At 42.6% G+C, this 11,642-nt stretch overlaps 1 protein-coding gene across 8 annotated transcripts in view; it reads right to left on the reverse strand.

Moving 5' to 3' along the window:
* Positions 1 to 11,369, reverse strand: part of cacna1bb (calcium channel, voltage-dependent, N type, alpha 1B subunit, b) — a 152,349-nt gene extending 140,980 nt beyond the window's left edge. For all 8 annotated transcript variants that reach the window (XM_051412661.1, XM_051412662.1, XM_051412658.1 and 5 more), the window contains exons 1-4: positions 11,250 to 11,369; positions 8,518 to 8,830; positions 4,693 to 4,971; positions 2,459 to 2,564 (exon numbers count right to left, since the gene is read on the reverse strand). In XM_051412661.1, coding sequence (XP_051268621.1) covers positions 2,459 to 2,564; positions 4,693 to 4,971; positions 8,518 to 8,830; positions 11,250 to 11,307 — 756 coding nt within the window. In that variant the 5' untranslated portion in view covers positions 11,308 to 11,369. The remainder of the gene's footprint in view (positions 1 to 2,458; positions 2,565 to 4,692; positions 4,972 to 8,517; positions 8,831 to 11,249) is intronic.
* Between the last annotated feature and the right edge of the window lie 273 nt (positions 11,370 to 11,642).

Here is an 11,642-nt window from a genome sequence, read left to right on the forward strand (position 1 = left end):
CTCTCTGGCTGACTATGGGGTACCCAAGCCAACCAGAAAAACATTTGGGCCAACTAGTGGAATACCTGGGTCAAAGAAATTGACACTTGACCAAGCAGAGCTGTAGAAGGGCATTTTGGGCAAAAAAATAGGGCATTTGGGTCAACTACAAAGGTACTTGCATCTCTCCTGTACTACATAAGGGCAATATGACTTGGAGCATGGGCATGGGCAAGGCCTCCTGGGCACTAGGTTGAAATTTGGTCCAACCAAGCGGGAACTTGGGTTGTTAAACAGCTGCTCTGGTGTGACATTTGTGAAAAAATATAGCACGAAAGTGGGAGACCCTTAGAGGTCACTAGAGCCAATCAAAAGGGCACTTGGGCCAAACACAGGTGTTTTTCCAGAGAGGGGATCTGGGCCAACCAGAGGAGCACTTGGACCAATCAGAGAGATGCTTGTTCAAGTGCCCCTTTGGTGTGTTATTGTGACAAAAACCAAGGCACTTGGAGCAACCTCTTAGGGCAAACAAATAGGGGCAAAAATGATGGCAGTTGGGACCACCTGAAGGGCATATAGACAGGACAAAGGGGTACTTGGATCAACATCCTGCTCAAGTGCTGCTCTAGTGTGACATTAGAGCAAATCAAAAGCACAACATCATCCCAACAGGACAGCAACATTCTTGTTTGAAAGGGCACTTTGGCACAGAGGATATGCACAATACACATGACTGGACGTGATTGATTTGAACACCCTGCACTATTAAAAAGTGTCAAACAATCAACAGTGTGCCACAGTTTGATCATTTGCACTATGTGGCTAGGTTAACCCTGGGCCTAGCTTTGACTAAGCCAGCTGGATCAGACGCTTATGACATGACACTTTTTTCGTTTGCCTCCATTAATATCTGCAAGAGCCTGGGGCAATGTGCAGGGCATGAGCAGAGGATATCTCACGCCTACGTTAACCTCTCCCCCCCTCGATTTTTCTCTCTCGCTCCCAGCATACTACAACCTGACAGTCAGCGTCCCCAACCCCCAGCTTCACCCAGCCTCAAACATAAATAATCACGTAAAAGCAGTGTGACAGGCCTGAGATATATAAGAAATGTGACCTTTTCTATAGCCCAGGCTGACTGCAGCGAACATCCAGTGATAATAGATATGTTGCACAAGAGTTACTGTATCAAGCGTGAAGGCTGTGGTGGCAAAATAATGTTAGTTGTTGTTGTTGTTGTTGTTGTTGTTGAGAAGCAGATAAGCTGTTCCTGGCCAATAAGAGAAGTCGTAGGATGGAGCATGCAACATTTCAACAACAGTGACAGGCATTCAATGTGACATACAGTATATTAATTTTGGTGTGCGGTAAAAAATACAGAAGATTCACAGACTAAACAACTGAATGTCTTCTATAATGACAGGGCTGGAGGGCTGCTTGGATTAATGTCTGTACTAGTAGCGTGTTAACATCTATTATACATACATTTAAAATACTCCTGAATTATAAATACACTCGCAGAAGCCGGCTGGGGAAATCCCCAAGGATCATGCGCTAAAGACTTACAATGGATCTAAAATACTCTTACTGAATAGCTTCTATCATCGCCTCCACTTACAGCACGCCTCCTACTCTGTTGACAGAGCTTCATAAATAATAGCTGATCCCTTGTTCTAATTAAAAGGCTTCTTGTTGTGTTACATCCTCGAGGTGGAGGAGGCAGGGAGAGGATGCTTGTTTTCTCCTTTGTGTAACCACTCTAATCACTTTCTCAGGTGCTGAATGCTACCTTTCTGTTTTCGTAGATGCAACATCTTCACTGCTGAATTTGCATCTGAGATAATTTGAAGCAGGAGCAGGTGGTTGAATATGAAAGGAATTCATTGACTTTTTCACATCACGCTGTTGCTCTTTGTAATATTTTCTGGCTCTCTATTTTTGGACAAACTCCCCTGAGCTACAACACCCTCAAGAACACGAACAGCAAAGTGCTGAACCATGAAGCTACGTGCTACTCAGTTTTGTTTTGTGCTTCTCCCTGGTACACGGGGCGGGATATGCCACTTGACCTCCCCGTGCGGCAGTCTCTCTGGCTTCTCTCTGAGACTGGTTAGCTGTGCAACGTGACTGTCACAGTTCAAATGTTGATTTAAACTGAGTGCATATGTGAGCAGCTGTGGGAACAGGGAGCAAAGGGATCAAAGCTAGCTCACCGAGAGGCTCTGCTGACTTACAAGATAAGAGCTGAAGGGGAAGAAAAGGGGACAAACACACAGGGTGTCCCACAGCCTGATGAGTGAAAGTCGCTGCTGCAATTAAGCTGTTGCAGGGCAATACCATGTAACTCTGGGCATCTGGTGCTACTGACAAGGGTTGAGAAAGTAAAGGTGGGTGGTACCTTTGACTAGTCTCCATATTTGTTGAAAGGTTGTTTGTGTAAAGGAAGAAACCTCAAAGACAGACACGATGAAGCACTTACCAGGCGTTCTGACATGGGGGTCTTGTCGCTGGCAGGTAGATGCTGCTCCAGGGCCAAGACGATGCAGTTGGCAATAATTGTAGCCAGGATCATGTACTCAAATGGAGTGTGAGGGTTAAGGAATATTTGACAGTGAAGTTGCATTCATTTCATTTCACAGCAAAATAATAAATCATATGTTCTTATGTTTAAAGAGAAAGTTTTACCAGCAGTACAACAAGTAATCAATCAAGCATGGTAAACCAATTTAGTCTAATAAAAAAATAATTAGCAGACAACATTAAATTGTATAGAAAAGCTAAATCTCCTGTATTACCCTGTATGAAAAATGCCATTAAAGTTACATTTGGACATGTTCTTTCCACTAAAACATAAACCTTCCATCATGCTCTGGTTGAGGGCTTTCTAGAAAGAAAGCATCCTATACATGCGCTTGTGATGCTTCCAGATGGTTGACCATTTCCAACCATTTTCAATGGTTGGCTCATTCTGCAATCCATTTTCAGTGGGTCAGTGCCCGCAGGTCAGGGCCTATTGAGTGCCCATGAATCGCAAGGGAATAGGAAGCTTATGACCATTAAAGCCGAGATGTAGAATAATTACCCATAAGACACTATCCCTATTATGCAACCAGAATGATGTTTTCTTTTCCTCACAGTGAATTGTAAAAGGAAATCAGTTCAGTGGCTACTTTTACTGTTTTATCTGTGAGTTTCAGTTTCCTGTGGGTTTTCCCTTTTTTTTTTTTTTTTTTTTTTGGTCCTGTGGAGTGTGAAGATCAAGTGGTATTAGCTCACAGAGGGAATAGATACATTGATAACCATTATTATTCCACTACAGTTAGTGTTGTTCTCACTGTGATCCTCAGAGCAGATCCAGCTGTCTGCTTGTGTTTGTCACACAAGCTCTGGCTTTCCAGCCCCAGGCTCTTCACTGCAAAAAGACATTCTTTCATCTGGTTTTTCTCATTAAAATGATTAAGAATGCTTACAACTTATTCTATTCTTTGACTTGTTTTTAAATCCAAATCACCTGCTTCAAGACTTCAATTGCATGAATAGCTTTCAAGCCTTTGCCATTTCATTGCCAAACATACTGTTGCAACTGCCCTAATTTGAATTTTGAGAACATCTGTATGAGCAGAGGAATTGCCTATTTTAATCTACAATTGAGTCTCAAATTTGATTTGTTTTTTCTCAACAAAAAATTCACAGGACTGACTAACTTGTTTTCAGAACAAATCACAGGTGTCAAGACTTTCCTTTTAAATGTCACTGTTCTCGTGGGCAGCTATTGTGGAAATAATCTGACACTTTTTTCCATCTTGACATAAAAACGCCTCAGAGACACACTGAATAATGCCGCCCCAGCAGAACCTCTCTCTCATTTTAACAGAGAAAATATGAAGATCTGGAGGGTGACCGTGACTCGACTCGTTGGAGTGGGCTTTTTTTTTGCAGCGTTGAAAGAGTGGCGTGGAGCGCTGAGCGTGGGCGACTTCAGCACCATGGAGAGGGCTCCTAACTAAGACAACGAGGCGGTGCTGCAACCCTGAACCTGAGCTCTCCTTCAACCAAAATAAACTGCGCTTTATCCTTAAGAACGACACGGCTGGAGAGCGCGGGGCGAGGAGCGCAGCCGGTGGAAGCAGCCACAGCGCCGACTGAGCGCTGCCCTTTTTACGCACGCAGCCTTTTTATTGACTTATTGACGTCGATCAGTAACGATATTTGATCATTATTAACTAACCCTTAGATTGTGTGCGTGCCGGGTACACAGTTTACAGCTGACATTTTGACAAAAGAACTTATCAGTCGTCGTGGAGGCTCTATATTGAGCTGGGGACAGAAAAGGCAACACAATAGGCGGATGTGAAGTCTTTTCACAGCCAGCAACCTATTGAGAAACGTCTTTGTGTCATGTTGAACAGAGATAAGAAGCGGAGCGACAGGTGCAGCCAGCGTTGCGCGGAGAGGGGGGGGAGACACCGACGGACGCTGTGGTCGCTGCTCCACGGGCGTAAAATAACTGCTCGTTCAAAAGCACGGGCGGGTTTTCACAACATGAACCGCATCAGCACCTAAACTTAACAGCTTGACGAACAGGCCTGCGGGCGGTGGTGTGTGTTTTCTGCTTTTCAACCATCTGTGTATGGTTGCCAAGCAAGGACGGACAGGTTACAGGCTACACATGCACCTGCTGTGTGCGCGGTGCTACCGGTTAGGGGAGGATATGGCCACTCTGTTATTCGCTTTGCATACTTCCTGATGAGATTGTCCTCGCGGAAGATGAAGAGGGAGCGGTTGACGGTCAGGCAGTTTTGTTTGACAGGGTTCGGGTTGTAAATGGCCATTGTCCGGGCTCTCTGGGCCATCGACTGCTTGTACACCCTCTGGCCACCCGGAGCGCCACCACCCCGGGCTCCCCCTCTCCCGGCGCCCGGTCCACCTCTCCCTCCGCCGCCTGCGCTTCCTCCATAGCGGGTGGGTAGATCTTCTGCGAAGCGAGCCATTCTGGAAACGCACAGATCCAAAAGGGAAAATCCAAACTGGTGTCAGTGGAAATGGAGGGGAGACGCATCACAACAAACACACTTCATCCAAACCACAGCTTAGCGTCAGAGTGTAGGCTACAGAAGGCGCTGCTTTTGGGGAAATGAAAAAAGAAGGTGGCCTCATTGAAAACCATGTTCTCTTGATCCTTTCAATTCATTCATCTTCAGTGGAATTTAAAACCTAAAAGTTTAAAGCAATAACGCACTTCAGCTGTAAAAAAAAAAAAAAAATATTCACTTCGCGGAGGCTGTTGCTTCCATAGCAGCCGGGCTCTGAGTGGGGGGAAGAAAAAAAATCACGCTGAAATAAAAGCAGATCACCCAGTCTCTGTCCAAAATCCTGACAGCATCGTGTCAGCATCCACACACCAGTTGAAACGTTCAGGGTGTCTGTCAAAATAATTAGGAGCGCCAGAAAACACTGAAATTCCTCTCTTTATCCCCCCAGCTGAGAGCAATAATAAGACAAGCCAATCCAACACGAGCAGTTGTCCTGTGATTTCTGTTTGATCGCTCTCTGTATGGGGGCTGAAGGCTATAAAGCAAGTCCTCAGTGGAATAAGGAAGAGCGCATGTGACCAGGATGGGCCTATCGGTGACTGGAGCGTGCAGACGCGCTCACCGTCTGTTGGCTGGTTTTATAAGGAGACTATAAAACTAATGAAGTTCACAAAATCCCTGCGGGTCAAAGCATGAGCGTTAATCAATCATTATTTTAGCATCAATAAGGCAAAAAACCCCAAAAACGTGTACAGTGCGTCTTCACTGCAAAACGTGTCCATTATTCATACTGGGTTAAAGATCAGCCTTTTCTCACTCAGTGTCAGTAAAATGAAACTTTATTCAAGGAAAAAAAGTTTGCATACCTACCTTGTTGGCAGAATCAGACAGTTGCCTTTGGAAAAACAATGCATGAGGAAGGCGAAAAGTAAAAATGTGTGTAAATCAGAAGTCTTCCAATTTCATATATTTTTAACCCTCATGTTTGGTTGAAATTGACTTTACCTCCTCCTTGTTCTGGGTCCCAGAGAATCTACTGCTGTATGCCTATGTGTAAAAATATATTAACAGATACAAAATCAACCATTTTTTTCTTGTTTTCTCCTTATTAAAACCCAATATGAAGAAAACTACTGAAGTAGCAACCCTTCACTTGAACTACAGTAAACTTACACATTTGATGAAGGTGACAAAATATGGAAATTGCCATTAAACATCACTATTAGACCTGTAAGGAAATATTTTGTGTGTTATACAGGTTATGTATGAATAATTACATATTTATTTTGTTTGCCAAAAGTCATTCAAAGACAAAGAAATGTACATAGTTGAGTGCATGGTGACGTTACTGATGTTGGTGGTCACTTATACCTCAGACAGGTTACACAACTGTTACAAGACAGGAATACAAATAGACATATTTTACAGATTTTAGAGGGGTAGTGCTGGGTCCATCCACTGTATTAACCATGTTTTACAGCTGAGACATGAAACATGTCATCAGTTTAAAATCATGTTTATAAGCTCTTGTCAAGGTGAAACAACCATTTTCTAGTATGTTTTTTAAGTGTGGAAAGATGGCCCGGGCTCTCCAGGACCCCAAACAGTACACGTAATTAGAGCTGCACAATAATTAGCACAAATCAGAGTTCTTGTTTGTTTATCTCCTCTCTAAGTTTATGACACCAGTCAAACACCATGGTTTATACAAATATGCAGATGTTCTGACCTTTGCTTGCTGCTCTCCATGCACTGGAGCTGACTGTCTGCTATAAACAGGCCATTAAGTAAATTTAAGCATTTGGGAAGATAGATAACATGTTTTTCTGTAAATGTTGCTTGTGTTTAAAGAAACATACGCAATGAATGTACCTCGTTAACTGACTTCACAGCTCTGAATAAGCCAGCGAATGTATTATTTAGTCCACAACTCTCCCATTGAAAGTGTTCTGTCACATAATATCACTGCATTTTGACTGCAAACACTGTCACTGTGGCTATTTGGAAACAGAGGATGAGGGGGAACGCTCAGCGTATCACAGAGGAACCTTCATCTCCTCTGTTGTCCAAGTGTCTAGAGGCTAAAGTCTGGCAACAAAGAATAAATATGTCATTTATTCCAATGGCAATTGGCCTGCTCAGTTTTTTTGTGCTGTTTGTTTTAATGAACTATTCTATTGCTGTATATGTCAGTAGTTAGTTGTTTATCATAGGAAGGAAATAAACAAGTCATGTTTATGGCAGCTACAAGGATTCACAGGCCACTATAAATTTGGGTAATAGCCTATTTAGGCCAACGTTAATTACCACTGGGAACGTTTTGTGTGTGGCGTTTACTGGAGATGATGGTTATGCTTTTCAAATTAGATTTAGAAAATGAATTCAAATACAACATCAAAACTTTTTACCGTCACTTAGATCTAAAGCTTGTATTTCACTCAGCAGTTTCCATTTCCATCCGTCTTTTTGGCTGTTTTTATAGCTGCAATATAAAAATAGACTGAAACCATTGTCCTTACTGCAGGTCATAATTTGAGCTTCATCTAGCTGTGAGTCACCATCTGTTAATATTCAGAGATTCACAAAATGCTGTACTGAGCCGTTTTATAGACAAACAATTAGCAGATAATAGGGTACTTTTCTACTTTTCTGTTTGTTTTTTTGCCATTTGATCAACATTAACTAAATGTCCAAAAGTATGAGGACACATACGCACCATTAGAAAACAAAGGTATGTGTCCACATACTTTTGGCCAGACTGTGGGAAGGCGTTTTCAGAGTAAAGATGTTTCTATTTGTGGTAAAACCACTTGATGCCATTTCTTCATGAACGTGTGTGAGGTGTGTGTGAGGTGTGTGTGAGGAATGCACACACCAACCTTTACTTTAATGCATTTGTTGTTTGGCCCATGTTCAATCGAACACCAGACTAGAGTAGTTGTTAACTTACTCACATCCAGAGGCCAGTTACAAATTGATCCAGTCTTGTGTTATTGTGCCCATTAATAATTCAGCATCTAAAAACCAAATGTGGGTCTCATCATCTGCAGCCACATCTTTCACACATTGCTCTAGATGCGTCTGAGGAGCCATCTAGTGGATTATATCATGTACTGCAGAGAGAATGTGAGCGTCAAATATTACTAAAGAAATTAATGTGAAATAAAATCCCCAGTGAAACATGTCCAGAGGATTGGGAGTGGGGGATGGGATTCTTCTGTAAACAATAGAAAGAAATTTAGCAAAAGACCAATATTCTAATGTAAGAGGCTTAGTTACTAATTGGACAAAGAGGGGTGACTGCCCCCATCACCCACCCTGTGAGTCCACCAGTGCCATGTAGTATTCCAGCACAGAGAGAGGGGGGGTAATGGAGGCCTGCCCTGGTAGTTCATTAATGCTACCTATTTCAGTTTAATACTTTTAATCTTAAAATGTTCTTTCTGTACGTTTCACAGTTTTACTTTGTTTACTTTGTTGTTGTTGTTGTTGTTGTGTGTCTCACCTGCGCGGCCACGGCGTGTTGTTCAGGGTCTCGTGCTTCTTGACGAAGTGACGCACGCCGTCTCTCCTTCCTGTGCTATGTCCGTCCAGGTGTAAAACTGCGTCATACTTCTGCGCGGTGTCGGTGCCGGTGTCAACGGCCCCCCACGACGGCTCCTCCGGGTCTCCAGCCCCGGTGTCTGAACCCTCCACAGGGCCCGGCTCGTCCTCCGGACTGGGACGGCGACTCTTGTCAGGTGACGGAGCCCAGGTATCCTCGTACTCGGCCCCCAGGGTGAGCATCCTCCAGGAGCCCAGTGTGGCTGAGCGGACCGCTGGTGGGTGAAAGAAATGAAAGCTGCAGTAGGTAAGTTTTATGAAAATAACATTGCATTATATTTGCTGAAACTTCCACTATATCCTGACAGCATCATGTGAAACAAGTGATCTGTGAAATAATCTGGGTCCTCTGGCTCCTTCTCCTAATGGCATTTGCAAGAATCCACCCTGGATGAAAGACAAACAATCAGAGCTGAGAAAGATAGTTTATTTACAAGTTGTCCCATACCGACTGGAAATGAGACTCAACAATCAACTATCTCCCAGCCACCAACACAAAGTGTCTTTTCTATCTGTCTTGGCTCTGATTGGTTGTTTTTGTTCGGGCCTGGTGGATTCTTGCAGACTCTATTAGAAACTCTAGGTGGAGCCAGAGGGACCTGAATGTTTTCACAGATGATCTGTCTCACGTACTGCTGTCAGAACACAGTGAACGTTTCAGCAAATATGTGAAATTATTTTCATAAAAGTTCCCCACTGCCGCTTTAATCCAGTGTGCCATTTGATCTACAGATTCCCAATTTTACATTTGTACGATAAAAAAAACACATTAAGAAAGTTAAATAGTTATTGTATATCTACACTTGAAAGAAAGGACACTAAAAAGCTAGTAGTTTGGTGGTTTGGAGCACTTTGGAGTCAGGTCCACAACAGTAACTGGGACTGACAGTTCTGCCTGGACAAAAAGCACAAACATGCTCATAGTAATTGTCCCGTAGCATAATTCAACTTTTGTCTGTCCATTTGTATGCTTGGTAGGTTAGAAACACCTACGTCTAAATAAATATGTCAAAATATATCTGTTAGCGTTAATATGTTAATGTAGCTGTTAGCGTCTGAAGACAAACCGCGTCCTGCTGCTAGCAACAAATTAAAGCAATGTATTTATTAATAGTAGTCTTTTGTTGATATGTATTGTATGGCTAAGCTAACTGCTAAAAATCAGTCAGTTGATGTCTTAGTCGATGAAGAGCTGGTCCTAGCCTCCTCTGGGTCCTCCTGTCTCCTTACTCGTATTTCAGGTTTGGATCAATGTCAGTTAGTCCTCGTGTTTCAGTCTTTCTCCCCAAAAAATGTCAAGTCATTATTTGAAAGTACTTCAAATAAAGCAGAAGTCTGACCTATGTGCGGGACTATGCTTTCGAGGATTCCATCTTCTTCCTTTTAGTCCTTTTTCACAGACATTTTGACATCTCGCGGTAAGATAATCACAGGTGTAATCAATAGAATGATTGATGGCTGAATTCCATTTAGCTGCTTCAGTTTCAGGGAACTGGCATTATGCATGTTGGCTCTGTCACACTGTCATGCGACAGAGCCATCATTAAGGTTATTACTGTAACACCTGTGCTTTCATTACAATGACAAGTCAAAATGTCTGCTGTGAAAAAGCATTTGCTCTCTCATTGCTACGCAGAGTAAACTGCAAATGAAGAGCAGTGCAGTGACTGGCTGTGTCCCAAATGGGGCCAGCCCATCCAGGTAACACAAGGCAAACACATCTTTTCTTGTACACAACAAAGAAGAAGAAGAAGATAGGGCAGTATTATCTTAAACGACTGACTTTTTCAATGCTGCCATAATCTCTCTAGATAATCACAATTCATTTTTACTGCCAGGTTCCCATAATAAATTCTGCAGGCCTGTCAAATGATAGGCTATGCTCAGCCTTGCTGACGTGTGTTTGATCAGTGATGTGAAAAGTTATTGAACTTTGACCTGAATAAAATGCTTATCCAAATGATTTCAACCTGTATTAGCGAGTAGGGCTGCAAAATTAATCGCAATATTATTAAAATCATAATGTGGCCAAGTGGAATATCCAAATCGCAATAAGCCGCAATTTTTTGATGAAGGTACAATGTCTGACCAAACAGCTTTATAATGAGGTACTGTAGTGCTGCAGAGACGCCCTGTCTGACAAGTCTTTTTCTTCAGATGTAAGACAACATGTTTGTTTGGTACAGATCCCCCAAAAATGTCACATGAGCACAAATAGTCATTTTTTAAATTGAAAATTTTGATTGCAAAAATGATAATTCCCACTAATTGTGAATCATATTGCAATATCTGTCAAATTAATCGCAAAATATGCTTCTTTTTCCTTCATATCATGCAGCCCTGTTACCCAGTAATTCAAAAAAAGTAAAGAATACAGCCTGAAAAGAATAAAATAAAAATAAAACATCATTTTGTATTGCGGAAATATATTTGTTTTGTTTTTTTATCCTGTTGATCATCTCATGACCCTTGAGACTCATCATTTGATTGAGGGGAGGCCTTGACCCTCAGTTTGGGAACCTCTAACCAGTAAGATACCAGTAAACCAAGCAGCCATTTACTCAGGATTCCCTAATAGAAAATAAATCAATACACAAATGTAAACAAAGGTGGCAAGAACCAGAATGAACGCACCATAAACCACAGTAGATCGTCTCTCTGCCCATCTGGAGTTGAGATGAGTTCTCTTCATAACTGCTCTCCAGGTTTAAATCCAACTCAACAGTGGCATGAAGCAACAGTGTGGCCCTCACACAGTTCATGCACGTCTGCCTGCGGGAGGCTACTCTGCAAGGCACCAAGGCAGGGGCACCAAAGACAAAAAAAGTTTGTCCAGCGTGGAATGCGGAAAGGCTGCTTCCTGTCCTGCCAGTTAAGAACCCTGTTATCAGACCAACCATCTTCGATGCTCAAGGAGAAATTTCACTGATTAAATTATCGACTCTGTTTTCGCTGTCCGCCCTGGTAACCAGGAAGGGAGCAATCATCGGCCAGTTTAGACCTAAAAGGCCTGCAGATGCACAGTCA

This window comes from Dicentrarchus labrax, unplaced genomic scaffold (genome assembly GCF_905237075.1).
Source record: "Dicentrarchus labrax unplaced genomic scaffold, dlabrax2021, whole genome shotgun sequence".
Classification (NCBI taxonomy): domain Eukaryota; kingdom Metazoa; phylum Chordata; class Actinopteri; family Moronidae; genus Dicentrarchus; species Dicentrarchus labrax.